This window comes from Drosophila serrata, unplaced genomic scaffold, assembly GCF_035046125.1.
Source record: "Drosophila serrata isolate PLE 108 unplaced genomic scaffold, ASM3504612v1 contig_364, whole genome shotgun sequence".
Taxonomy (NCBI): Eukaryota; Metazoa; Arthropoda; class Insecta; order Diptera; family Drosophilidae; genus Drosophila; species Drosophila serrata.
The window spans coordinates 509,871-537,694 of record NW_028257262.1 but is presented as its reverse complement, the minus strand read 5'-3'; the positions used below and the strand labels follow the sequence as shown (position 1 = coordinate 537,694).

The window sequence follows — 27,824 nt, the reverse complement described above, 5'->3', positions numbered from 1 at the left end:
TCATCTTTGAGAAGGTGGTTTCCATGGGGCTTTACCTACTGGATGTAAACAAAAGGCAGGGTAAACAAATGAAGTCACTCCAAATTGGATTCGGAGCACCCTTACCTAGATGAGAGGAGATGGCCACAGTGAGTCCCCATGCAATGCAAAAACAAGTTCAGCTTTTATGCTATGTGCGCCTAAGGCAAGTCTACTTAGGAGGTGTTTTATTATTAAAACGTGCACGTTTTAGCGAATAAATCGAAAGTTAAACTTGGATTCTACTAAGAAAACTTGGTACATTGGTCTATCTTAGGTCTATTATTGTTCTACTGAGATGTCTTCCTAGGTGGTCCGACTAGAAAATGTCTACTGAATTAGCATTACTACGGTAAGTAAAGTAACTACGACAAATAAGGGTGTATTTAGGTCTGCAGAAGCAGGGCCACGCCGGCAAGAATCCATTTTCCCGGCTTGTCTTTGGTCTTCAGATTCAGGTTGGACACGTAGGTGGTGGGGCCCCGGGTGCGGGTCTTGTAGACCGGGCACTCGTACATGTTCCTCAGATCTTGCTTATCTTGGGTGATTGCCTGCAATGGAATCGGAATCGGAATCGAAATCGGAATCGCATTAAGTGGAATAGTAGGGTGGAGTCTAGTTTTGAATTTATGCCAACATGCGCCAGCATCGAGACGCCACAGATCCGCCCTCGATTCGCCGATTTTGCATTTACAATCGCTTCGATTTGCCTTTCAAACTCACCCGAATATTGATCACCGGCATGGAGGGGTAGAGCTCCTTGAGGCGCGACTCCATGATGATGCCCTGCTGGATGTCCCACCTGGCGCCCTCCATGAATATACCGTGCACGCAGCAGCCGTCGCGTGGTGCCGTCCTGCAATTACAAGATCAGATCTCAGTCTCAGATCGTGGCTGGTGGATAATGCCAAGACAATTAGAGAGGCGTCTCGGGTGTCGATGCTAATCTGGCATGCCCGGGGCAAGTACATGCCGCCGACGACGGCGCGCCGGAGCCGGGGATACTCCATTGTTTGCTTTGGCAGCGTCGCCAAGCGAAACGTGGCTGGCCGGGCGCCACTTAATAAGCAATCAGCTCATCAGCAAATAGACAATTGTAAATTACAGGCTATTAATAAGTCCCACATATTGTGTTTTAAAATAGCTCTTATGAAATAGCTCTGTGGCTATTTTTAGAGCCAATCGCTGGCCATTGGCCGCAGTTGGATTTCCATTTCAGCACGAAGCGTTACTACATTACATTATGCCACGGCCGGTTGAGTGATTGATGCACTGGGCGAGATGATAAGACTGGGAGAATTCGTCAAATTTACAAGGAAATGGAATAATGATTCAACCTAAACCTTAAATAGATTACAGATAGTCAACCATCTTAAGCTTGGCTTTTATGCAGCTGAGAATATGTATACTATTTATAAACACCACAAGTACGAATTTAGAAACGTTTACTTTCTTCTTGAGAAAGAGAATTGCCCATAGTTTCTGCTCATTCTTGGAATCTGTGACAAATAGGGGGCGACGTAGAGATTCATTCGCCCATGGAAGTGTAAACATTCTCGGAAGGGGTCACCTCTGGAGTCAATTGGGAATTGCGTGTCAATAAGACAATAAGGCACTCACGTAAATTCCTCCTTCTGCTTCTTGGTCACGTCACACTGAAGGCACATCTTGTCCAGCGGCAGGTCGTTCCGGCGGGCGGTGCTCTGCATAATGGCCGTAAGCAGGGACTGCGGGTTGAAGAAGCCGGCCAGCCAGACGCAAGAGGGTAACTATCAAAGATGATATTAGGTCAAGATGTGTGGAACTGATCCGCTTGAGAGGATTGCAGAGTACTCACCACGAAATCGGTGGACCAGGTCTCCAGCTCGCGGAGACGCAGGCACAGATCGATGAACCAATTGTTGAGACCCAAGAGCGAAGGATACGCACGTGACGTCCAAATGGGCGGCACTTGATCCAAAAACAGTGAATTCTCCAGCACCTCCATGTCCGATGTAATGGTCAATTCACCCTTTAAGCCCAAGTCCAACTCCTTCAGGCTGCGCTTCATCTCGCTGGTGAGGAAGTTCATGCGCTCGCACTCCTGAAAGGCCACTATCACATACGGCGTGCGCTCCTCCACCTTGTTCATTATCTCGACCATGTTAAATTCCTCCGGCAGCTTCTCGATGATCTCATCGACGATCTGTTTCACCTTGTCCTCGCGGGTCACCGTCGCCCCTCCGCCGGCCCCGGCGTCCCTGGGCTGCATTTCGAACACCGTCCGGAAGATGTTCTCCGCCCGGGTGGTGAGGAATCCGATCTCCGCATTAGGATGCAGTCCATAAAGGTACGGCGACTCCGCCGGCATCATTTCATCCACGTAGGTGTGGTATCCCTGGTAGTCCGTGTTTGGCGGTGCGGGAAATGAGGGCGCCAGAAACAGCTCACCATCCACCAGATCCGGCTGCATATACTCCTCCAGATAGGTGATGCACAGCCTTCGGTCCCAGTCGTCCGTGATGTGGCCCCCGTACATGATCTCACCGAATAGATAGCGCAGATCCTCCCACGGCACCTTGGCATTGGCCTCTAAGTAGTTGTACAGCACCGACACGCTGATGTTCAGGTCACCCACGTTGAAGGGATAGATCTTGTTCCATCCTTGGGGCCCGAACTTGCGCCGCTCGGCAACCACGGCGTGGAAGTAGCACAGAGAGAATAGGATGGCCTTGAACTCGGCCTCTTTCCCCGACATTTCCAGTGTTTCCTGGGTAAAGTTATCCAGGGCCTTGTGCAGATTGGCCAACATGCCAGTAGGTGGTTCGTTGGTGATCTTGATCGAGGACTCCAAAATTCCCTGCAAGTAAATATGTAGTAATCTTTGCAGATATACGATTTATATGAGTATACATACCTGCGGTATAATATGAGCCGAGGGTGTCGATGCCGGCTCCGCGCTCAGGAACATGCGGTAGTCCGGATGCGAGTCCTCGGCGTAGTACTCCAGCTTCTTCTCCAGCACTGGCAGCCACTTCCTCACCAGATGTATGTTCTGCAGCACCACCCAGTGGCCATGCTTGGCCGCCGTGTCCATGGCGGCCTCGGCAATGGCTTCCTGGCCCTGACCCAAAGATACATTATGGAAATTACCCAGATCCATGGTGAAGCCCATTTGTTTGCCCAAGGCCTCCACATCCTTGAGGGGATTGACACCAGGCGACAGGATAAAGAATATGGGAGTGGAGGGACTGGCCTCCTCATACGATTTGGCAAATTCCATTGCTCGGCTCTCCACATATTTGGATCCTAGCTTCTCCTCAATAAAGTCGCTGTTGGAAAAGATCGTTTCAGATATATTGATGAGATTGTGCTTAAAGGAGCTACTCACGCTAGAGCGTAGGTCATCCGATCGGGCCTGAGGGCCCTGATCATGCAGAGCCTCTGCAGGGCGGTCTTATTTTTCCACTCCTGCGGGAATTTCTCCTTTTCCGGCAGCTCCGACTCTACCAGCTTCTTCCAGCGCTTCGAGGAGGTTTCGATGTCGCGGTCCAAGTTCCTGAATTCATCTTTGGACGCTAGACTGCAAATTCCGCCCCACGATTGATTGGTCAGAAAGTCCACAGGACTTGTCACATGTGGCTTGATCGGGAAGCGGAGTAGGAAGTCCAGTTCCGCCGATGTAACCTCCTCGTTCATAAGTAGGATCTGCAACCAATTAAAAGAAGATGTGTTATGCAGGAATCCCAATACATACTTTTAATAAAACTTGCCTGAAATGTCATTTGCGAGGCGAAGATCAGCTTGTCGCATTCGAAAAGACCACGCGAAGTATACTGAAAGACCGAATACGTAATACAATCGATCAGGTTGGACACTCGCAGGTCCAAAGTTTCGCCCGGTTCAGCCTTGGCTATGGCCTTTTGGAACACTACACTAAAAGCCTGCAAGAAATTTCGTAGGTTAAACATAATCTATTGTATATAAAGACGAGAAAACGTACCTTCAATGAGAACTGATAGATCGGATTGATAGTGTTGAGTTCGTTGAGTATAAAGTATAGGAGACTTGCTCTGGCAGCTGCCGGTCTGTAGTACTCGCGGGCCTTGTCAATCTCCTTCGACGTTATCTTCGCCTCGGCCACCTTCTCCTCGATCTCCGATGCCGTGCTCTTGGTGGTCTCCAGATTCTCAACCAGCGCCGTGTCACCTAAAATATTCTCACCCGCCGACGAGAGGCGCGACAGCAGATCGTCCTCCAGTTTCTTCAGCATGATCTTAAAGTCGTTCTGCTGCTTTGTGAGATCGGCCTTCAGCTCCTCCAGATCGGGACGTTCCGCCTTGACTACCTCTGCCAGCAGTTGATCCTCGAGGCCGTCGCGTGTAACGGTAAAGTTAATAAGTGTGGTTTGTGCTTGCATCTCAGGTTTGTAGTGCGGATTAGCTAGTTTCGTGTGCAGAATCAAACGGAAGTTGGAGTTGTACTCGATCTCCTTGTCCCCTATTTTAATAGCCCTAAAAAGGAGCATCATTAAGGATTAGTAAACTGGTATATCCCGTAGATTACTCCCAGACTTACTTCCCCTTCTTGATCAGATTTCGACCCAGCAGAGAGTCCAGGACTGGGTCCAAGTTCTCATCGATGTTCTCGATCAGCACAGTGCTGCCCGCGTTAATGGACTTCTCGATAATGTCCAGATAGCTCCTCTGGCCCAACCGGATAACCTTGAGTTCCTCGCCATACTTTTGCTTAATCCACTTGACGCCCTGTAACTGGGGATCTATCATCAGCGGCCAGCGATCCGAGTTGGACAGGATTGTGGCATTCTCAATGGACATCCGATCGCTAGGCAGACCCTCGTTTGTCCATACGGCAATGGTTGTGTCGTCGGTTAGCAGCGACAGGGGATCGAGATTCTCGGTTGTGGGTATGGGCGGATCGATGCTCTTCAAAAAGGGTGTCCACATCTTGAGTAGAAGGTCGATGCGGAATCCTTTCGTGAAACAGCCAACATAGGAAATGAAGGCGGTAATGAGTAGAATGTCGCCGGGCAACGTAATGCCCTGCTTGACGAAGCTGTAGGGAATGACCAAAAGTGATTTTTAGTGGTCTTCTATCCAATCCTATAAGATTTAACCCACTCACTTGTTGACTGCCTCGGCCCAGCGTACGTTTTCACTGGCCAGACCTCCTACCAGGCGGTTGGCCAGCGCGATGGTTGCTTGGGTGGCATCCGCCTCCTGTTGGCACCGCAATTTGTCCGCGGTGGCTTTCTCAAAGTCCGCCGTTAGTTTGGCCAGCTGCTCCTCAAGGCTCTGTAAAAAGTAAGGATTTAAAAATTATTAGACTCATATTCAGAGAACATTAACTATCATCCGTATTCTACCATAACTTTCCGCTTGATGCCAGCTAGCCTGTCTTGGGCGGCAGCCAGTTCCGCATTAGCCGCCGCTAGGGCCTTCCTTTTGGGCTCTACGTCGCAATAGACCTCGTAGAACTTGACTATATTGATGACCCAGGCGCACAGGCCGGCAGCAGCTCCCGACTTGGACCGCACAAATTCAGGCTCGAATTCCGGATCCTTAAGGTACGGTTGGATGGCCTTCGTGATCTCCGGGTGGATGTTTTCCTTGTCGTAGTTGATCAGAGAGTCAAGGAATGTGTCCACCTTGGCCATGGCGATTTTGGCCGCTTTCCAGGAACGGTCCTTGGGCAACTTGCCACCCGGTGAGAGCAGGACCATCACGGCGGCGGTCACATTAGTTACGGCTCCCGGTGGCGAACCGAAGCTCTTGAGCTCGGTCAGGTTTGCCTTGTTGAGAGTGTTGAGCGCCTCCTGGGCGGCTGTCAATGCAGGCTCCGCCTTGAGGAGATCCTCCTCGCAGTCGCGCTGCTTCTTGCTGACTTCGTCGGCTATCAAAGCAACCTTCATTTCCTCCTCATCGGCCACGGCTTTCTCCGTTTGCACCTTTTCCGTCTCAATTCCCACAATCTCGATCAGGGCGTCGGCCGCCTCGTTTTTCTCCTTCAGCTCAACCTCCTGGACGGCAAGCTTCACCTTCAGGTCGGCCACTTGCAAGGCAGTGGACCGAAGCTTCTCCAGGCCGTTCTCCAGCCGTTCGATCTTGCTCTGCAGGTCCTCGTGCTTGTGGTTGAGCAGCTTGATGTACAGATTGATCTGCTCCAAGTAGCTCTTGGGAGTGGTGTAGTTGTACCGCCGCTCGTTCTGCAGGTACACCTTGGACGTAGTGTTGACTGAGGTATGGACATAGGCCATGAACTTGGCCACCGAATCACGGTGGTTCTCCGGCAGCACCTTGTTCTGTCCGAGGAAGTTCATGGCCACTGATATGAGTGCCTCCTGAGGCCATTCGTGGAACCAATTGATGGATGTGGCATTGATGATGGCAGGGAATTTTCTCGACCGAACACGCAATGTTGAACCCACTGGTGAAAAGCACAGAACTATCTTCAGCTGCTTGCGCACCCGATCGATGAAGAATTTCCAGCAGTTTTCTCGCGTATCAACCAGTCCCGCACCTTTGACCTCATTACGCACGCCAGCGATGATGTTCTCGATCTCGTCGTCCGGAAACAGATCTGGGATCTCGCCAGTGGCTAACATATCGTTGATTAAGACAAGAAAATCCTCGCTGGGGATTTGAGCATCCGTCATTAGGAACATAATGCCAACATTCTTGAGTCCGGCCTTCAGATAAAGTCCTGAAAATTCATTCTGCAAATGTATAGAACGGGATTTGTTATTGAATGCTCTGCTCTAAGACTGATAAATTAATGGATATGGGGAAACCTTTAAGTCATTGACTCCGTAGCCCTTCTTTAGCTGTATCTGCACGACCTCCAAGCTGGATATGAATGCTGCCAAGCGCGCTAGAGATTGTTTCCCGCTGCCACCAACACCAACCAATAAGGCGCTGCCACGCGGTGATTCTAAAATGCGATTGATTCTGAAAGAAAAGGCTCATGGATGCAATGGTTATAGGAAAACTTTAGCCGTTGTCTCACCTGCATACGTGCATCATCGCATCCTCGAACAACACCAGGTTCATGGCAGCGACTAGATCATTATACGATGACATTGCTTCCTGAAGGAGTTTGTGAAGCTCAGGCCAACCCTTGATGGGCATGTACTTAGGATCACCAATTCCTCCAGCGAAATGACAGTAGATATTCGGCTTGTCGAATATAACGGATTCGTCAATTTCTTCGAACGACTTCTTGACAATGTCATGCTGCATTTTGGTAAAGCTATCGATGTCCTTATCGTCGGTTAGCTTATCCGAGTACACGCGCTGTGTCTCGTGCTGCCACAAGCGTATAAGATCTGTGGAGCCCGTCAAGCACTCTGTCGAACTGAACAGCAATCCCTGGAATCGGATCAAGGGTTAGCAATAGACACAGCTCCCTCCTGGCTACTTAACTCACCTGAAAGACATTGCTGATGTCGCGCAGATTAAAGATGTAGTGCGACTTGATCGCCGTGGGCAGGAATACCTGCAGGCACTTGTTGTGCAGCGCAATCGTAGCCGCCACAATATTGGGCGTCATCCGAGTTACAATCGGATTAAACTTCTGCTCTGCATTGGCAAAATGTTGCGCCAGAATGGCCGAGTACATCACCGTTATTGACTCGGGGCCGGGAAAACTGACGGCCAGGACGCAGAAGTGGCGCTGCAGGCGTGGATTGATCGTAAAACTGCCGGAGGTGGGGTTCATGCAAGCCACGTACTGGCAGTTATGGATGTCCTTGAGCGTGAGCTTATTGCGATCGTACCAGTGGCCATAGTCCAAATGCTGCCGCATCAGGGTATGCGGCTGGACAGTGCCATAGCAGTCGACCTCCGGCATGTTGATGTCGTCCACGAAGTAGCAGAGTAGCTTGTTCCCGGGCGGTCCGTAGTTGCGACCCGCCTTCTTCTCCAGCGGCTTCTCGAGAATCTTTTGCAACATCTCGGACGTGGTGTAGTAATTGAATGGTATTGCAGTGACAGCGTAATTCTCAGAAAGCGATTGAAGCTTCTCGTTTACCAGTACGGTCTTGCCGCAGCCGGCATTCCCCACTAGCATCACCGGGTGCTTCTTATCCATCAGGAGATCTAGGAAGTAACGCAGGCGAATCGACTCGGAGGTGTGCACGATGACAGCCTGCAGCGGCAGGTCCGAGTCCAGCTCGAATTTGGGTATCTTCTCCGTCCAGGGCAGGAATGTCTTGGTCTCGCTGTCCAAGAAGTAGTCGAAAACTGTTCCGCCTTTGGATTTGGAATTGATATTGGACTCGTAAAACTCATTCTGTTAGGCATAAAGATTCTGGGGGCACACTCACCTGGCGGGAACTTAACAGTTTTGAACTCATTTACCCACCATTTGCTGAACTCCACGCGGTAGTCAATGGCTTGATCCTGGAACATGGCCGACCCGAAGGCCCAAATACAGGCAAAAACAAAGTACAGTTCGTGCCATTCTTTTGGGCAGTCGGCAGGCGTGTTCGCTGGGATTAGAAAACAGTTTAGGAGATGGCACAGCATTTGAATGTGAGCCATTTCGGCGACAGGCGTGATCTTCTTGAAACGCACGCGAATCGTTTCCAATGAAGGCGGTATGTACTTATCGAATAACATGACCAAATTGGACTTTTCGGCTGGAATTTTACGCGTTTCAACCCAACTGGTCACATAGCTGAAAGCGGAATGGTATATGTATTATATTATATCAGACTAAGTCTAGCAGGAACCAAAAACCGTTTAGAGATATCTTGAAAACTGAAACAGGATCAAATAGATAATAATAAGCAAGAACATAACTTACAATAATGGCAATTTTGTGTAAAGAAACTGATTTGAGATTCGGATTAAGAGATAGGGAGAGAGAGATATGAAAGAGTAGAAATATCCAGGTTTATACTCACGGATTCCAACCCAAGTCCTGCGGATTTATGTACAGGATGCCAGCCCTGGATACGGTTGCCGGCGTTGCTGTTCTCAGGTTGGAGATCTCGAAGAGCAAACGCATCGAAGGCGTCAACGCAATGCGTTCGTTGCTGGCCAGTGTGAGGACCTTGTTGTCGTCCATTACGGTGTTGAGACTCTCAATCCACATGGGATCGATGTCGCCGTCGAGCACGATCCACTTTGGTTGATCGCCCGTTATGTTTGCCTGATCCCGCATCAGCACCGAGAACAGGCCGTCTTTCCACTCGCGTGTCGCCGGGTTGATAATGCCGAAAAGTTCATCATTGGTCACAGCTTTTGGATTCAAGTCATTGAATATCGGCTTCCGTTTGATGTTCTGGTAGGTGCGCAGCAGCGTCTTCCACACCTGGGTCTTGCCCGTGCCCGCATTGCCAACGATGAACACGGAGTGACGTACCTCCAACAGTTCCTCCAGCTGCACCACCTTCAGTATGAAATTGTCTTCTGGTTGCAGTAGCAGATCGGAGGCAGCTTGTTTTACGGTGCGTTCAAAGTCCTGATCACGTTTGCGGGGCACATCCAGGGCGGGAAATAGGTCGCTGATGAGCCCCATGAACACCGGCATATCGTCCGTGATTATTTTGGGTATGTTGAAGTCCCGGAGGGCACGCATCAGCACCTCCTCCTCGGGCCGGCCGGGATCTCCTCGCTAAAAAAACAGGATTAACAGAAGTAACTCAAAATCATTAGCAGTACCTTAACTCACCTTAAGGGATCCTGCCACCACAAGCACTGATTTAATAGCCCTCAGGCCCCAGTCGTAATGATCCTGCTTGGATAGAAGCTCCTTGCACAGCGTGTAAAGTGTGATGAACTTGCGAGCCAGGACACGCGCATCCTGGAATCCCTCGGCCACCAGCATAATCTCGCAGATGAGCTCGAAGTCGGGCACGACCATAGCGCAGGGTCGGAAGAGAGCCTTCAGATTCTCCGGCAGCTCGGTGCGGCCAGCGTAGCCTGGATTCATGGTGATAAATATGCCCACGGTGGGCACACAGCTGATCATTTCGCCCATAAAGTTAAACTTGTCCTTCTTGTCGCGAATGGCATCCTGTACGGACTTCACCTGCACCGCCACCACCGACAGCACCTCCACGGTGATGCGGTTAAACTCGTCGAAGCAGCCCCAGGCGCCCGTTTGGGCCAGGCCCTTGTAAATGTTTCCACAGGATTGATAGTCCATCTGCTCGGAGCAGTTGAAGACGTAGACCATAATTCCGATGGCTCGTCCCAGGTCCTTGGTGGTCTCGGTTTTCCCGGTGCCAGCGGGGCCGGCTGGAGCCCCACCCATCACCAGATGGAGGGATTGGGTCAGTGTAATGTAACAACGATCTGTGAGCGGCGTTATGACCAGGCGTGGCGTATTGCCTAAGTATTCGTGACAATACTGGAACTCGGCGTCGCAGATATTGGCAAAACAGTCCTTCTCCACATCGTCGAAGCGATGCCGCAGCTGCGATTGCCACATAAACGCGGAGCCCGAATCCAATTTGGCCTGAATCATCTTGGCGACCACATCTCTAGAGTGCACATCAATGGTGCATATCGTCATGATCTTTTGACGATCGCCCTTGCTAAGCTCGCCCAGCAGAAGCGTTATGAGCAGGCTGAGCTGCGATATCTGCTTCTTGTAGTAATCCTTGATGGCGTTGTCATAGCCCTCCTCCAGCCGGCTGAATGCTATGTTCACCTCCGTGGACCACCAGATCTGCGATCCGCAGAGGGACACCTGAGCAGGGTAGTCGAACAACCACTGTTCCCGCTGCTTTTCCTCATAGGCAATCACCGCCTCCGTGACGTAGTGCCGCAAACTGGCACGCATTGCCGCCTGGATGCGGTTTAGCCAGACCTCGACTGGTCCCCGGATGCTGGCCAGCTCATTGAATTCTACGTACTCGCCGTCCTTGGCGTACATTCCCGACGCGGTGTCGATCTCGCCGGACGAATCTTTGTTGAACTTGAGGCGTGCGATCGAGTCGAAGAGCTTGGTCAGATGCTTGGTTACCATTTCCGGCTGGATGCCGTTGCTGAGCACGTCCAGCAGGTCGGCCGAGGACACAAAGTAGAAGCGAGGAAAAGCCAAGCGTTTCGTTTCCAAATACTCTGCCAATGCCTTCTCGCATAGCGTAAGCTCCTTCTGCAAATGCTCCAAGCGTTCGATCAGGCCGGAACGATTGGTGGAAGCCACCACATTCGACGATACGGACATCTCGTCCATGAGGATGCGGAACTCGGCGTCGATGTTATCGAATCGATCCGAATCGACGGGGAGCTGTTTGCGTATGTCTTCCGAACTCATGAAGATACTCTCAAGATGGGTCCAAGTGCGTTGCACCTCAAACCATACGGTTATCACTTGATCGGCGATCATAAGCTTGTTCTGCCAAGTGGACACTTCTTCGAGGAAATGGGCGATGTACTTGGATGTTATTAGATTCTGTAGGCAAACCTGATTATCTTCAAGCGTCTCTATGAGTTCTTCCGATGCCTTCAGGAGGTTACAGCCAGTGCGCGGGTGCAGCTCGTGGTCGAACTCCATGGCCGACCACGTTGTGTTCAAATCCCGCAGGATCTTCTCCATGGACATCTCCTTGACGGCCTTGTCCACGATGTTCTTCACCTCCTCCTCGCACTCGTGCAGATTGAGGCCCAACAGTTCGGCCAGCGTCGTTTCGTGGTCCATGATGAACTTTACCTATGGGAAAGAGTGACTTGAGTACTACAAATATTAGAGGAGGGCTTTGGTAGGGTGCAAAGATCAACTATGGTGGGACTACAATTAGATATGACTAGAGTTCTAATGCTGAGACATGCGCTGGACTGGGCCAAGCCACTTACTGTCACTTCCTTGGGCAGCGCGGCCAGACTCTGCAATGAAATGGTATTTACAAGAACTGTACAGTTTGGGCCGGGCACAATATCCCGGAAATTGGAAATCAAGCGGAAACGAAACGAGTTTGGGAAAGAAAAACGATTAAAACGATATTGCTATACAGTGGAGCCTCCGACTGGGAGCGCTCCTCGGGTGCTGGGGGAGTGGAGAGAGATTTACACGGATTATTTACATCTGGCCAAATAATTGGGATTGGCTTAGAGTTATAAAATGAAATAGAGATTCGAAATAGAAGCACAAAATAGACCTTGGTTGAGTTCATCAGCTGGTTCCAGTGACGCTCCCGAATGGCCGGATTCTGCAGCTCCCCGACGGCTCGGAGCGAGGTCAGCATATTCTTGACCGTCGACTCCAGATTGATGAAGGTATCCCAAGGTCGCATCTCTTTGTCCAGCAGACGGATATCCTTGGCGAATTTCTTGCATTCGATGTCCATGTTCTCCACATCGACCTTGCGCCAAGGCGTCGTCTTCCAATCGTCGATGCTGGTGGCCACGATGTTAACGTAGTCCCAGAGTTGCTAAGTAAGTTCAAAGAGTTATTGGAACAATCGGGTGATTAGTTTGGGTTAGATTTTCGATTAGGATTAGGATTAGTAAGTAAGTCGCTTGCGGGGGATAAAGAAAAAGCTCAAAGTTCCACATGTGGCATGCATAAATTTAGTACGAGTTGTAGATTAAAACATGCACAGACAAAGGGGTAGATAAAGAGGAGGAGAATCGAAAGGGTGAGTGGGTGAGTATCGAAAAAGTGGGGTACCTTGAGCATGCGCAGCTCCTTGCGACACTGCTTGAGCACCTTGAACTCCGGGATGTTGACCTCGAAAAGGCTACCAGACTCCTGGATGTCCCGCATTTCGCTCTCGCACAGGAACATGTCGTCGTTGATGCGGTCCATCAGCAGATAGGGCTTGTAGCAGTCGAAGCGGAAAAAGTCGTATGTCTTGAAGACCTCTCGGAACAGCTGGATGTGCGACTCGAAAAGAGCAATCTTATTCCGAATGCTGACCACCTCTGTGGCCTGCAGCGGCGACACCTGTTGCTTCACGGTGGTGGCTATCTTTTTGGTGTTGGCCCACTGCTCTGGCAGCTCCTGCAGCAGCACGTTCACCTCCTCGGGTATGTCCATATCGTAGTATTTGAGTAGCTGGATGGTCTCCTGCATGGGCTCGAACATCTCGTCGGTCTTGGCGGCCCGCTCCTTCACCTGCATAAGGTAGGCCATGATGCTGACCAGACCCTCGTAGTCCTTCTCCTTGACCGTCTGCAAGAGGCCCTCGTCGGCCTTGCGAATGAAGTGGCTAAGGTTCATCAGACTGGAGGTGACGGTGGTCACCAGATGCTCTTTAAACATGTTGCCCCACTTGCACACCGTATTGAGGAGGGCTTGGCGGAAGGGCCTGACATCCACCTGGAACCAGGAGCTGAACACCTGGAAGGGGCCAATATCCTCGATCTCATTAAACAGGGACTCGTAGTTGTCGATCTGCTCCCTAAAGGCCTCGATCGTGGGCTGGCAGGGCACCGGTGGCGGTTGATTGGGATCGTTGATCAGTATGAGTTCGATCTCATCGGGATCTAGCATGCGACCGTACTCTAGGAAATACTCCATGCACTCCTCGCGGTCGTCCAGCCAGAGGTATGAATACCGCTCGAACTGTCGGCAGAATCGTGATGCCTCCTCCATAACCAGATCCACGCCATTCAGAATCTCGCGACGCATGTCGATGATGTCCTGGTTCTCCTTTATCATCTCCACATAGTTTCGCTTCTCGTTGGGCTTCAGGCGCTTGATCAGCGAACCCATCTTCATGATGTCCCGCATCAGCTCGATCAGCATATTGTTGAAGCCCATCGGATCCTCGGGATCCAGTGAGGGAACGAACACGAGGTTGGGCTCTACGAGCTCCAGTCGCGATTCGAAGAGCGGAGCGTAGTTGTTCTCCGGATCCATGTTCTCCGCCAGATAGCCCACGCTCACGCCCACAGTCTTCAGTATGTTCTCATACACAATGTTGTCCACAAAGTCCACGTAACTCAGCCATACGGCGTCATCCTGCTTGCGCTCCATGTCGAACTGCAGCATGTTGTCCTGCAGCAGCTTGTGGATCTCAATGGAAGCCGCCTGGATTTCGGCATACCGCTTGGCGGTTCGATCGGGACGTTCATCAATTGATAGAACCGTATCCTTCTTGCAATCACGCCGCTCGAACAGCGGATGCTTGGCCCACACACCCATGATTTTGCGTATCTGCCGAAGATTGCCCTGGGTGTGATCCATCCGATTTTGGAGAGCGGCCACGGGCTTGCGCAGTTTGTCCAGGTAAGTCAGGATGTCTTCCGAATTCCAAACGAGTTGATTGACGCCGATCTCCACGAGATCATCAATCATCTTAATCTCAGGCTCGATCAGTCGGAGCTCAACGGGTGAGCTGCCCTCCTGGATGCTGTTGTACCAGTCAATGGTCTTTTCAAGATTTAGGGTGTAGGAGCGAAAGACGTCGCTCTTCTCGGCAAATTCAATGGCTATTTGAGGAATGCCATCGATCTTCATTTGCTGCATATAGTGCACCTCCCTCAGAATGGAGAATAAGGCGGCGCTGAAGTTAAGGATCAGTGAGTTGCTGCGATTATCGCGGGCTATGAGGGACTTCTTTAGGTTCTCCTCGATCTGACCGGCCAGCTGCGCGGCCCAATCGTCAAAGAACTGAGTTTTGCAGGCTCCTAGTTTGATCATCAAGCTCTCGTAGCGCTCTACAATCTCCAGAGATTTTTCCGTCTTAGTAATTCTGCAAAGAATTCTCTAATTAAAATCAAATAACACTAACTATTTTAGGTATGACTTACTCATGCTGAAGTGCCTTGAAGTGCTTGACTGGAGCTGTTATCCGCGTCTCCAGCTGGTGGCACCAGCGAATGAAAGCGGCAACCGGGGGACAGTTGTAGTTTGGATACAGATTATCCCCCAATTTCTTAAGTTCCATCTGCTTGTCATAGATGGTCTCGCAGACGGCCATCTCATCGTCCAGCATGCGAACGATTTCGGCATATCGCTGAGTAAACTCCTCCTTGATCTTGGGCCGATCGAGAACGCTACCCACAATGCTAATTAGCTGTAACACCAAATTACTTATAAGTCAACGGTTAGTTATTGCCCGATATAAGATATTCACCTTGAAAATACTCTCCAAGTTGTGGCAATCATCAAAAGCCTGACACAGAATGGCCGCCAGCTTCATGTCCAGCTCTAGGATGCGTGTCTGGAAGCCCATGAAGTCCTCATCAAACTCATGATCATCAGGGTCCAGCACATCGTAGCTCTTCGAGGCAAAGGCTGTGAAGTACTGGTTGAACTCCACGTAGACATCCGTGATGCGAGTGCTAAGCTGGCGACCTCGCAGCCCACCGATTTCGACTTTCTCTAATTTCAGGAATTCAATCACAGTAAAGAAGAACCTTGATGGAACCAATTTAAAGATATGTTTCAACTATCAATTAACTCATTTGCGACCGAAAATCTTACCACTGGATGGTTGTGAGACGCTCGAGGAAGGCATTAAAGCGCTTGAAAACTGAATTTGGATGAAAAGTCCATAAAATCGGAGGCCGCTCCTCGGGTTCCGTGAAGAATGTGGCGAGTCGTTCCTTGTAGTAGTCGAAAAGTTCCCGAAAGAACTTCAATATCTGAATGGACAGGGTGAGGCGCTGCATGGCCTCATCAATATCGCTGTGGAATATGGACGAGGGATCCAGATATCGCTTGGCCTAAAGCGATCGCAATTATCACATTTTATATGTAGTCTGCAGTTGTAATCCTCACCTGATGTATAATCAAATTGCATATTTCCTGCAGCAGCACGGTTATCTTCGACGATTGACAGTAGTATCGCGAATTTCCCCATAAAATTCCTACGGTATTCATGAATGGAATGAGCAGGGGCTTGCATTCGGCAAAATCAATCTCCTCCAAGTGCTGGAGTGGCCGCTTCAGGGGGTTCAGATAGAGTGTTATATCCTTTGCCTCCGCCAGAGCTATGGAAATTGTTATTGGAAATTGGCATGCAAAAGTGCTATTTCGCGGCACGGAAAACTCACCTGTAACGACGTTCTTGAAGAGGGTCTGAAAGCACGGATGGTAGGCACTCATCGAGTACTCCAGGATGAGGGCCATGGCCCGAATGCGCTCATTGCGCAATTGGTCGTAGATAAAGGACAGATTTTTAAGACGATTATTCCAAAATGTGAACTCTGTTGATTTTTACAAGAATAGCAACATATTATTAATGAAGAAAATTAGTAACTTGGTAACTGATTACTTAAATATTGTTGTGGGTCTTAGAAAAAGATAAGTGTATGAGAAAATTACTCTAAAATCTTATTAAAACAACTAATGCGAATGCTATAATCTATGTACAATATTACAATAGTAATTTGGACGGCTCACAGATCTGAAAGTTCATTGTGAACATTCACATGACTAAATCTAACCACTTACTAAACTGATCAAAAATGTATATACAATTGAGATTAAAGATAATATTATCCTTTTGATACACACATTTTCCATGGGCCTAATTTTATAAACATTCTTGGGCTTAACCTTGAAAAGCTAGTAATTTCTGCAACAACAGAAATATTGTATAAATCGGAATGATTTAACTCCCACAAAGTCAATTATATTTTCTTTAAAACCAAAAATGTATAAAAAGACAAAATCGAATCGATTTGCTCCTCATCTTTTAACCCTATTTATACTCCTTCTGTGAAGAACAAAACCATCGAAATCAAAGGGTTTTTAGGCTAATCAGACTTTTGGCTTTTGCCATTTCGACAACCCATAATTGAATGTCAAATGCGAAAGCATAACAAAAGCCAGGTAACTACTTAGGTTTCGGGGTAATAACGAAACCAAATAATGCCTGCACGCGGAATGTCATTCGTGAACAGATAATAAAGAAAGGCAAAACTTTCGAAAGACACAACAGACAACGGGATGGGTATGAACATGCAAATTGCGGGGTTGCTAGGATATAGGGGGACTTGAATTTTATCAATAAATAATAAATGGAGGAGCCAAAAATAAAACCGGCACACATGGCACCGTTGCGACGTCTCACCTGTGTGTGGAGTGGGATTCTGCCCGTTGGCGAAGGCATTCGATGGGCTCTCCTTGATGACCTCGTGGATCTGAGTGGCCCACTTGATGACCACTCCCTCGATGGCGCTCTTCAGGTACAGGTCGAATTGGCACTGCTCCGTCTCGACCAGCTCCTTGGCCGCCTTCACGATCTTCTCAACGCCCACGGGCATGGCCAGGATGGTTTCGCCGCTCACCTGGCCCTTCACCTGGTGGACGGTGCTCTTGAGGCTGTGCACATGCTTCTGCACATCCTGGGCCACCATGATGGGCCAGGTGCGATAGTTATCCTCGTTGGACAACAGCGGCACCAGCACCTCCTCCACCAGGGCTGACAGCTGGTCAATGGTGCGCGTAGCCAGGTCTCCGTAGATGATGAAATTGCCGCAATCCTCACGGGGAATGGGCAGGGCATAGCGCTTGATGAAATACACGCCCTTGCTCTTCAGCTGCGACAGCGGGAAGGTGGTGGAGGGTACCAGCTGGGCGGCAGGGGTGAGGATTATGATAAGGACAACTGGGGTATTCCTGTCCAGAAACTCCTTGATGATGCCCTTGTGCTCCTCCACCGTGATGACACGTGTCCACTTCTCCGGCTTCAGCTTGAGCGACTTGATGACGAAGGAGCCCATCAGCTCCAGCCGTGGATCCGGGCCACCAGCGGCCGCAGCAGCGGCTGCCTCGGCGCTGGTGGATGGCTCCATAGCGGCCCACTGTCTAGTGGGTGGTTTGGGTGGTTTTGGTTTACTGCAGTGGTTGCCTTGCTGCTGTTGCTGTCTGTCTGTTGTTTGCTGTGGGGATGAGGTGCACATGCATATCTGAGTGTTAGCCTGACCTTGTTACCACTAACAACTAGCATATAAAATCGATGAAAATTGCAAATCAATAGGGTTTATTTTTTATGTTTCGGGATAGATTTCTCTTAGATTTGGTTATTTATGCATTTTAATTATTACTTTTCTTCTTTTTTTATCATTTTTATTGGGTTATCCAACTGATTGCACAATTTTCACTGGTTATGTAACACGTTAAAGCTTAAATTTTAAATATTTCTGGCCAAAGGACACCAGGAAATAGAATAAACTATTTAAATTCACTAAACTCTTTAATCAGATTATCAATGGAACGATGATTTTAATGAATTTCTAAGCTTTTTATATAGTATATATTTTAATTGTATTTTTTCCTAAGGTTCTTCACAGGTTTTTCCTTTTTCCGATTGCGACTGCTTACCTCCGCTGCTGTGCGGCGACTGAATGGCTTGTTATTTCCGGCAGCGACACCAGCTCCACCTGACACGCACATCCAGGCGCCAAAGTGATCGTGGCAGGACCCGTTGCCATGCAGTTGTTGATTTTGGCCACCGAATCCTCGTGAGACAGTGGCCACTGTTTGTTATTTCCCCTGCGCCATAATGCCCGTTGCCAAGATGGTTGCCAAGATGGCGACCAACTGTTGCGCATAATTTGCGTCAAAATGGCAAATTGCACGCCATTTTGCAAATTAAGTCCTTCGATTAGCACGATTCGATTTGATAGATTTAGTGCTAATTAATTTTCAAGTTGAGCTGTGCATTATTCAATAAAGGTAAAATTATATATATTGGTGACAGTGAAATATTAATATTTATGATAATAATTCCTAGTTAAAACGAGTAGGCTTTTCCTAATCAATTAACTGGAATGAATTAGAACAAGAAATCGAGTCACAAAATCTAAACTATGGTTAATAAATATTATTAATAATTCATTGGTTAATGAGATTATAATTTATAATCAGCTAATGTGGCATTTTACAATGAATACTTGAATTAAAAAACTAAATATTAAGTGTAGCAATGTATGCAAAGCTTAATTTATTAAATAAATTCATCAAATGGAAGCAACTTCTCAAACTATAAATTAATTTAAAGGTATCATATCCTATATCTCGTCTATCATATAGTTACAGTTAGTAACATTTCAGGCTACTTCAGCTGCACAAAATTCATACTTTGATGTCAGAAATGATAAGCAAACTATTTAATTTCGAAACATGCAACACATCAAGCAGGTGGGAGTGCTAAAATGGCTGTCAGACACCTGTCCGCAATTGCTCAAGTTCGATAAAACCAAAGTGATTCCCAGCACGCTATAATCTGTTGCACTCCGCTGGCAACAGTTGGTCAGGGGAGTTCCCTCAGGTAAACAAATGCACCTTAATCATTCACACTTTCCATAATTGTTGCCCCTATTTTATGGCTGTGCCACGCGCAGGCGCCATCAACACGTGGCTGTAAACAAACCCAAGTTACTTGTTGCACTGCCCACGAACTTGGCTGAAATGCAACAGTTTATCGCATGACTTCCGGCTGTAAAAGTTTTAGCGTTTCCATCGAACAAGGCCTAGGTCGCGGCGTGAGCTCTGGGCGACGGTTCAGCGAACTCCAAACCAAAACCGCACTTATGTTGGCAGCCAGCCAAGCCTGAAAATCAATAAAGATATAAACCTAATCAACAACCGGTGGCTGCAACCAGTTGATCCGAGCTGCAGCCATGTGGCAGTTGGCATTGGCACTTGGCCTAATCCGGCAACTCAGCCTGGCCATCGTTGTGGAGCGCAATATGTTCGCCTATTACAAGGTGCCGGCAGCCCAGTTGCTTTTCGCCCAGGAGTCCCACTCCGACCCAGAATCCAGTTTCGACATTGATACGGATTTCGCCTCCAGGGAGATCATCCAGCACGCCGGTAGCAGGGTCAAGGACTTGTACTACGTTCTACAATGTCCGCCAAAGCTGATGGATGCTATACCAAAGCCACAGGACATGCAAACCTGCAGCGTAGTAGACGAGTATCGATCCATGTTTCAGAAGAAGCCGCCAAAGCCCAAAAAACGACTGCACATGGTTCCGTTTCGGATCGTGCTTCGTCCCCTGGGACCACCGGCCATGAGGCGTAATCTGAAGCGCCGCAAGCGTCAGCACAAGGACGATGCAAGGACAGCTACAGAGCAGGAGAACAAGAAGGAGGCCTCTAGTCCGCTGCAGCATCTGGGACGCCCCCACGCCCGCCAAAAGCTACTCAAGCTGGCCGCCGATCATCGCCAGTTTAAGCGCGGAAATAGCTCGAAGGGCTACCAGCATATGTATCATCGGGACGAGATCTACAACGACCATATTTTTTACGACGAACTCCATACGGACGGGGAGTTCCATAATTATGGAAAGGAGAAATCCTAATCATTGGCAATGAATAGGTGATGGTGATTTACCTACTAGTGCTATTCCTGCAACTAAGAATAATAGTTAATTATAATAATTGATAGAGAAAAGTTTTCTTTGAATTTTTTGAAATTAAAATGGCCCTAAGAGCTATCCGAACCCAAGGAGCCCAATTCAGGCAGAAACATGTCATCATAGGCGACATTTTGGAACACCTTATTTAGCAATGTGGTATAGGATGAGGAGAACGCTTTTCTCAGACCTGGTAGTAAGTTATTCCAAAACTCCAACCAATTCTCGTTTAATATCCGGTTTACAGCTACGGTCACATCTGTGTTTTCATTGTAAATGCCATCGCGCCAGCTGGTCCAGCTGGTAATGAATAGGATTTAAAGGAGGACTCGCTCCTGATTGCAGTTCACTTACCGATCCAAATCGACACTGGGCACCAAACTGTAGACCTTTAGGTAGCGCTTGCTATTCCTATACTCCTCGAATACCTTGAACATCAGGGTGAGACTGACGTTCAGGAAGTCCGACTTCATTCTGCCGGTGCCATTAATCTCATATAGCAGGACTCTGCCCTTCTCGTGAAAGGTGGCTTCATGGTGGATTCGAGGAAAATGGACCCTTAGCACGATCTCTTTCTGGTTGGGCTGTCGCAGGAAGCCCTCCACGTGGGTCACTGTGGCGTTGTTTGTGCCGCTGACTACATTGTCCTCCAGCCAAAAGTTTATCCAGATGGGCCCCCGGTAAGGCGAGTCCAGTATGGTACAGTCGGGAAAACTATGCTTATCTAGGGGCGGCAGACCGATCTCGGGAATGCCCTGAGGATAGTGCTTGATCAGCGCATTTATGGAGCTAGCAATACAGGCAGACTGCCCGAATCGGCACTTCTTCACGTCTGCAGCTGGAAGTTTAGGGATCAGTAAGTGACTAATTTCCGTGGATCGAAAGGCCTACCCCATACGCACGTAGGTCAACTCCGGAGGCTACATCGGATAAGTAGATATAAATGCTAAGCCAGGTCAGTGGATACAACCGGTTCATTTCGCTGATGGGTTTCAACTGACTTCAAAACCGTATCCACTATAGTCACGATATAATAAATATTAATATCAATAAATACTAGAAACCTGCTTCAGAAAAGCTTTCCAACAATCTGCAATAAATTACATAACTGACTAGCATATAGGAAAGTTAAGTTAAGTTAATCAACTAGGCAACCGGTTTACGAGCAATATTAATATTTGTCCTTATATGTCTCCAATAAAACTGCAATACAATAAAAATAATTTCATGCAGACTCTTTGGATAATGGGAAAAACATGTTATCGGAGTAGACCTAAGTCGTCCTCGAAACCGTTTGTTCAAAAACTGAACTCAGTATTAACATTTGAATTATTTTAAATCATTAATATATTATTTGATTTACTCGAATATCAGCGGTTACCAAGTCTTAGGTATAAACTTAATGAAAAACTCTTAAACGATATCTGCATCTAAAGTACCCTTTAAGCCCGATCGTATATCTAGATCGGGTAAAAACATGTCGTCATAGGCCACATTCTGGAAAACCCTATTCAGCAAGGTAGTAAAGGCTGTTGTGAACGATTTGATCAGACCTGGTTGTAGCTCATTCCAGAACTCTAGCCAATTCTCGTTGAATATGCGGTTCAAAGCTATGGTCACATCCATGTTTTCCTTATAAAGGTCATCAAGCCAGATGATCCAACTAGTAATGGCATAAATTTACTGAGGAGGACACACCTCTGTCTACAGTTCACTCACCGATCCAAATCGATTTTGGGCACCAGACTATAGACCTTTAAATAGCGCTTGTTATTCCTGTACTCCTCGATCACCTTAATGGTCAGGGTGAGGCTAAAGTTTTGGAAGTCGGACTGCAACCTGCCGGTGGTGTTGATGGCGAATAGAAGGAACCTCCCCTCCTGGTCGTAGGTGGCTTCATGCAAAAGTCTCGGCAAATGAGCCTTCAGAACAATTTGCTTTTGATTGGGCTGTCGAAGGAAACCCTCCACATGGGTAACAGTGGCGTTGTTAAAGCCCTGGTGAACATTGTCCCGCATCCGAAAGCTTAACCAGATGGGTCCCCTTTGCGTCGAGTTCAAAATGCTGGTGTCGGGAAAATGATACTTGTCCAGGCGCGGCAGTCCGATCTCCGGAATACCCTGAGGGTAGCGCTTAATCAACGCATTCATAGAGCTAAGGATGCAGACAGAATCTCCGAATCGACACTTTGTCACGTCTGCAGCTGTAAGTTAAGGGTTCAGTGAGTGACAGATCTAAGTGGAAAGGTAGGCCTATCCTACGCACGAAGGTCTGCTCCAGAGGCAACATCGGGTATATGGATATAGATGCACAGCCAGGTCAGCACATACAACTGTTTCATTTCGCTGGTAGGTTTCAACTAACTTTAAAGACGTAAACACTTTAGTCACGATACAATAATACGCCACAATTACTAGCAGGAACCTGCTCTAACGAAGCTTTCCAACAATACGCCTTAAATTAATTGTGTAGCACATATGCAAGTTAATGCTAATCAAGTGATGCAACCGGTTTAGTATCTTTGTCCTTATATGGCTCCAATAAAACTGCAATGTAACCGTCTATTCCGATTTCAATCATTTACTTCAGACTCGTTGTACACCGGCAAGAACATGTCGTCGTAAGAGACCTTTTGAAAGACGTCCTCGAAAATGTCGCGAAAGACGCTTGCAAAAATTTTAAGATTTTTAGGCTCCAATTCATTCCAAAATTCCACCCAGTGTTCATTAAACACTTTGTTAATGGCAATTGTTAGATCCGTATTTGATTCGAAGAAGTTGTCCAGCCAAAACACCCACCTGGAAAATAATCTCTATTAGATTTCGAGAGTAATCTATAGAACCGATAACTCACCGATCCATGTTGACGAACGGAGTCATCTCGTAGATCTTCAGATAACGCTTGTTGTTCCGATACTCCATGATCACCTTTAGCTTGAGGACAAAGCGAAAGTTCTGAAAGTCCGAAAAGGACTCCCCCGTCGAGTTAAGCTCTATGATCCATACTCTTCCCTGAGAGAAGTAGCTACCCTTGTGGATGAGACTCGGTATGCGGCCATGAATCTCTATCAGGCTGGAGGTGGGATTCTCGTCGAAGCCACTAACCTTCGTTATCGTCGTGTTCTCGAAGCCATAATTCACCTGATTGAACAGATCGAAATCCAACCAAAAGGCGCCGACTTTCTCGTCGTTCCAGAACTTGGAGTTTCTAATGTCCACCACATCGATGGGTTTCAGCCCCAACGCTGGTATGCCCCTGGGAAAATTCTTAATCACAGCATTGATGGACTTCACAATGCATTCTGATTCCCCAAAGTGACACCTTTTGATTTCATCGGCTGAGGGTTAGAAAATAAATAATATGTTAAAGCTCAGAGAACTACGAAATCTAAAGAAGAGTCCTCGTTACCTACGTAATATCTGACCCTGCAGCGCAACGAAGAGCTGCAGACACAGCAGACTGATGAATATATCACGCATTCCTATATGGTTAGTCTCTGCAACTAGTATTCCAAGTGCACCTCCAGTACCTCCAGCCGTCAGTTCACATATAAAATTGCGAGGTGGAATAACAACTGGGACTTGGCTAAACTATCGACTGCCCCTAGAACCGGTTCCAAGCTCCACTGGATCCATTTGCATTTTCAACTTGAAGAGCTCGGAAGTCTTCAATGAAAATTGCCAGGTCAATACTAAAAAGTAAGATTTTCTATTACTTTTACATCAAAATTCATTTTATATTCTTTAATATTACTTTATATCTTAACTGGTTTCAAGCAATTCACTTTAAAATAATGATATACTAATCATACATTTATAATAAATATGACTAAGGAACTGAACTACAGAAGGCACTTTTCGGAAAATTCTGAACCGCCAGCTGAATGTATCCTCGATTAAAATAAAACTAGTTTTAAAGCACTAAATTAAAAAGCCCTTGATTAATACGCTTGTATTGCCATCTGGGGAACAGTGATAAACTTTGGAATGTCGAAAAATGTACCATTGATTACACAACCAGTGCTTTGCTCAGTTGAATCAGCTTTAGGATAGATATATCTGAAAAAAATTCTGCGTTGGTAGATGTGAAGCTAGAAGCAGTCAATTGGCCATTAAATGCATTACATTAGAGATATTACTCGCATATCATTCCCAGGTTTCTAAGGCCAACAAACCAAGCAGGAATGTGCTAATGTCAGCAACCAGTTTTTATAAAAGTTGTTATATATTCTCTATCACGAAATCACTGATCAATTGTGGTGTATATACTTTAAGAATACTATTTACATTATTTTATTTCTAACTACAACTAACAACATTGCACTTAATTCAAGATTGTCTCTATTGGGACATCTTCTAGGAACAAATCATCATAGGGCACGTTGTCAAAGAGATCATCGATCATGCTGCGAAAGACTGTTTCGAATAGACGAAGGATGCCTGGCTCCAATTCGTTCCAGAACTCTACCCAATTTCGATTGAAAAGATTGTTGATCGCTATAGTCAGATCAAAGTTATCCGGAAAAAAGTTATCCAACCACATAATCCATCTTTAAAGAGAAGATAGATTGAAATAGAAGATAATTTTATATATGATCTTATCATTATTACTCACCGGTCTAGTCTAATATTTGGAACTAGCTCGTAGATTTTCAAATAACGCTTGTTATTCCTGTACTCGATGCGCACTTTTAGAGTAATGTCAAACCGGAAGTTCAAGAAATCCGAATCAGAGGTACCCTGCGAGTTGATGTCCACAAACCAGAGCATCCGACCCTTGGCCAAATATTCGCCCTTGTAGACCAGACGCGGGATCTTGCCATGGATCTCGATCTTGGTGGCAGTTGGATCCTTGTCGAAGCCCCGGATCTCAGTGATCGTGGTGTTCTCGAAGCCGTAGTTGATCTGGTTGATCAGCTCGAAGAAGTACCAGGCCCCGCCCACCTGGGAATCGTTGACCAGCAGCCAGTCCCGCACCGGTAAGACGTCGAAGGGTTTTATATTGAGCTCAGGAATCCCCTTCGGATACTTCCTCAGCAGATCATTGGCCGTCGCCGTCAGGCACTGGCCATCACCATACTTGCACTTCTTTAAGTCGGTCGCTATGATAGAGAGAGATCGTTGGTTAGGCGTTGGTATTCGCTATGAGATGACGGCATAATCACTCACGGAAGCTCTGACATTGCACTCCGGCATACAGCTGCAGGCTGACCACCAGGTAGGCCAGGTAATGCATCTCAAAGAGAAATTAATCCTATGCAACGTCCGCTTAAGCTTTCAGAAGTCCGATGCACTTGCGTAGCCGATGGCAACTACTCAGCCAGCAAAAACAGCTTCGCTGTTACGGCGGAACATTTATAAGGAAATCCAACACAGGTGCTATTATCATAACGTGTTCTATATGGGGATTGCATGATATATAGTATGCTCACTGAGGAAAATGCTCATTTTAATCCGGAAACAAAGAACAAACAAGTAAGAGCCAGAAGATGATTAGAAACTGCTATTAACTACTTATTAATATATGCAGCTGACAAATTGTTATAGAAATTCCTCTAAAGTTTTTACTATATTAATAGAAGTTCCTTTAAATTGTTCCCAGTGCCTTGATAAAATAATTAACTGATTGACATTAACATTGCACCATTAATCTAGTCGCTCTATATGAGATCTGATCTGAAAAGCTTCTGCTCTTGAGAGCTTTGAGTGGGGTTGTTTATCTTTAATAGGAGTTGGAAGATTTCTCAGAAAAAATTAAAGATCAATATAAACTCGGATCAATATAAACTGCTGTTTGGGATCCAAGGTACGTAATTTATTACAACTGACCAGGAGAGCAAGTATTTTATTTACAACTTGAGGTGTTTTATAGCCACTGACAACATTTTGAAATTTAATGATTAGTTTTATAGTTCGGAGCTGAAACTGGTTTAAAAACTTTTACTCATTTATAGTAGAGTTGAGTTAAATGAAGGATTAAGAAATATAAATAATAAACTCAGAAGCTGTAAGCAAACTAAAAATTCTTCTCTTTAAATGTCACATTAGTCACTATCCGAAAACAATACCAAAATCAGTAAACGAAATAAATTAAATCTTTAACAGCAAATAATAAGGAAACCAAAATAGGGAAGTTAAGCAGCGTAATAATTATATATAAAGTAGCAGGGTTACATTACAAGAACAAGTAAACATGTTTATTTAAATTCTATTCTACATATTACTAATTATTAGGATTATATTGATTAAATAAATCCCTATTAAGAGTATAAAATATAATGCGCTAAGAAGAATCCACTTAAAATTCACTAGAAATTGAATAAATGATTAAATTATGCTTTAATATTTGAGGTTACATAAAATGGTTCCCTATAACTCCCTATAGAAGTCGTCATATGACAACTTATCAGCCACGCGCTTCAGAATCGTCTCGACCAGTCGATCTACCGTCGAGCTGATACCCTTTCGAAGGGTATGCCAAATGTCCAGCCACTTGCTATTGGCCACAATGTTCATGGCATCACTCAATTCCGGATTATTGAATAGATTCTCAAAGTTCAGATGCATGCTGTAGGGGAGACGGGAACCCATATATCAAGTGAAAATTGTCATCATTGAGAAAACCTTACCCCTGCAGATCCAGCAAACACTTGACCTTGGCAATCTCGATATAGCGTTTGCCATCCTTTCGAAGTTGCTCCAGGGCCCTGACCTTGCAGCGAAAGCGTCCCTCCTTGATCTCCACCTGAGCCTGGCCCTTTCCCTGTATGGGCATGTTCAAGAGACTGCCGTGCATCTCGTAGTCTCCCTCGAGCTTCAGCAACGGAACCCATGCACTCAGCTCCAGGACTCGCGGCAGCTCACCGTCGAATCCTTTTGCCTCCATTACGGTTGTGTCTTCGAGCCCCCTCACAGTTAAGTTGCGGAACTTTAGATCCAATGTTGACGGGCTATTCGGTTCTATTTGACTAACGATGACATTCTCGAATTTAACAGAGTCCAGGGATTGCAGACCGATAGAGGGTAGACCCTTGGGATACAATCGCAAGAGATGGGTCACTGTCTCCGCTATGCAGATGGAGTCGCCAGCCTCGCATTTCTCGATTTCAGGAGCTATGAACTACACAGGTAAAACGGACAGTATTCCCTGGAATGCACTTTCACTCACGCAATTGTCCCGAAACAAGTGATATCCACAGAAAGCTAATAGCTATGATTAACCTCATCTCCATTCGATTTCGGTGGCAGCTAATTAATGGATGCGCTTGCGACTTACTGTTCGCTTTTATATGCCACCAAAAGTCCGCTAAGTGCATATGCAAATCCAACTAATAGTCACTTACGTGAGAATAGATATACATATATTAGATATATCGACACGGCCAACGGGCCACACCTGAGATCAAACATGCTATAGACAGATCGGTTCAATGAGGGTCTCCACTGAACGATTTAGGCGATAATTTCACTTTCAGTATCTGACTAATCGGCTAGGTAGCTGGCAAAATAATTACTCCCTGTAATTAACTAATGAACC

General features: G+C 46.9%; 7 protein-coding genes across 11 annotated transcripts; 1 reads left to right on the top strand and 6 right to left on the bottom strand.

Annotated features, from left to right (window-relative positions):
* Positions 1–162: 162 nt before the first annotated feature.
* Dhc93AB (Dynein heavy chain at 93AB) lies at positions 163–17,865 on the bottom strand. Of its 2 annotated transcripts, XM_020958470.2 has the most exons (26): positions 16,997–17,865; positions 15,975–16,127; positions 15,700–15,911; positions 15,403–15,644; positions 15,053–15,335; positions 14,727–14,992; positions 12,640–14,668; positions 12,128–12,400; positions 11,826–11,855; positions 9,694–11,682; positions 8,924–9,636; positions 8,342–8,694; positions 7,444–8,267; positions 7,024–7,385; positions 6,809–6,965; positions 5,384–6,733; positions 5,143–5,312; positions 4,576–5,073; positions 4,001–4,511; positions 3,771–3,941; positions 3,389–3,705; positions 2,915–3,329; positions 1,856–2,857; positions 1,639–1,787; positions 742–874; positions 163–569 (listed from the first exon to the last, which is right to left on the bottom strand). In XM_020958470.2, the coding sequence occupies exons 1-26, from the start codon at positions 17,826–17,828 to the stop codon at positions 405–407; spliced, it is 13,599 nt and encodes a 4,532-aa protein (XP_020814129.2). In that variant the 5' UTR covers positions 17,829–17,865; the 3' UTR covers positions 163–404. The 2 variants fall into 2 exon arrangements, with proteins under 2 accessions (XP_020814129.2, XP_020814138.2); XM_020958479.2 differs by lacking the exon at positions 11,826–11,855.
* Positions 17,866–19,550: 1,685 nt separating this feature from the next.
* LOC110189532 (uncharacterized) lies at positions 19,551–20,413 on the top strand. The gene has a single exon (XM_020959665.2). It carries the CDS (start codon positions 19,551–19,553, stop codon positions 20,232–20,234), a length of 684 nt encoding a protein of 227 aa, XP_020815324.2. The 3' UTR covers positions 20,235–20,413.
* Positions 20,317–21,951, bottom strand: LOC110189507 (protein takeout-like). Of its 3 annotated transcripts, none has more exons than XM_086839330.1 (3): positions 21,180–21,951; positions 20,643–21,126; positions 20,317–20,588 (listed from the first exon to the last, which is right to left on the bottom strand). In XM_086839330.1, the coding sequence occupies exons 2-3, from the start codon at positions 20,759–20,761 to the stop codon at positions 20,360–20,362; spliced, it is 348 nt and encodes a 115-aa protein (XP_086695456.1). In that variant the 5' UTR covers positions 20,762–21,126; positions 21,180–21,951; the 3' UTR covers positions 20,317–20,359. The 3 variants fall into 3 exon arrangements, with proteins under 3 accessions (XP_086695456.1, XP_086695457.1, XP_020815276.2); XM_086839331.1 differs by having other exon boundaries at positions 20,643–21,120; positions 21,180–21,728; XM_020959617.2 differs by having other exon boundaries at positions 21,191–21,377.
* On the bottom strand, positions 21,612–22,755 carry LOC110189515 (circadian clock-controlled protein daywake). 2 transcript variants are annotated; one of them, XM_020959631.2, is made up of 3 exons: positions 22,554–22,755; positions 22,008–22,491; positions 21,612–21,951 (listed from the first exon to the last, which is right to left on the bottom strand). In XM_020959631.2, exons 1-3 carry the CDS (start codon positions 22,627–22,629, stop codon positions 21,702–21,704), a joined length of 810 nt encoding a protein of 269 aa, XP_020815290.2. In that variant the 5' UTR covers positions 22,630–22,755; the 3' UTR covers positions 21,612–21,701. The 2 variants fall into 2 exon arrangements, with proteins under 2 accessions (XP_020815290.2, XP_020815300.2); XM_020959641.2 differs by having other exon boundaries at positions 22,550–22,700.
* Positions 22,756–22,852: 97 nt separating this feature from the next.
* Positions 22,853–24,401, bottom strand: LOC110189523 (protein takeout). The gene is made up of 3 exons (XM_020959654.2): positions 23,701–24,401; positions 23,142–23,625; positions 22,853–23,086 (listed from the first exon to the last, which is right to left on the bottom strand). The coding sequence occupies exons 1-3, from the start codon at positions 23,765–23,767 to the stop codon at positions 22,861–22,863; spliced, it is 777 nt and encodes a 258-aa protein (XP_020815313.1). The 5' UTR covers positions 23,768–24,401; the 3' UTR covers positions 22,853–22,860.
* A 92-nt stretch (positions 24,402–24,493) lies between these two features.
* LOC110191139 (protein takeout) lies at positions 24,494–26,855 on the bottom strand. The gene is made up of 3 exons (XM_020961893.2): positions 25,457–26,855; positions 24,903–25,389; positions 24,494–24,837 (listed from the first exon to the last, which is right to left on the bottom strand). The coding sequence occupies exons 1-3, from the start codon at positions 25,521–25,523 to the stop codon at positions 24,612–24,614; spliced, it is 780 nt and encodes a 259-aa protein (XP_020817552.2). The 5' UTR covers positions 25,524–26,855; the 3' UTR covers positions 24,494–24,611.
* Jhbp15 (Juvenile hormone binding protein 15) lies at positions 26,458–27,582 on the bottom strand. Its single transcript, XM_020960557.2, has 3 exons — positions 27,456–27,582; positions 26,917–27,400; positions 26,458–26,855 (listed from the first exon to the last, which is right to left on the bottom strand). The coding sequence occupies exons 1-3, from the start codon at positions 27,517–27,519 to the stop codon at positions 26,657–26,659; spliced, it is 747 nt and encodes a 248-aa protein (XP_020816216.2). The 5' UTR covers positions 27,520–27,582; the 3' UTR covers positions 26,458–26,656.
* Positions 27,583–27,824: the final 242 nt, after the last annotated feature.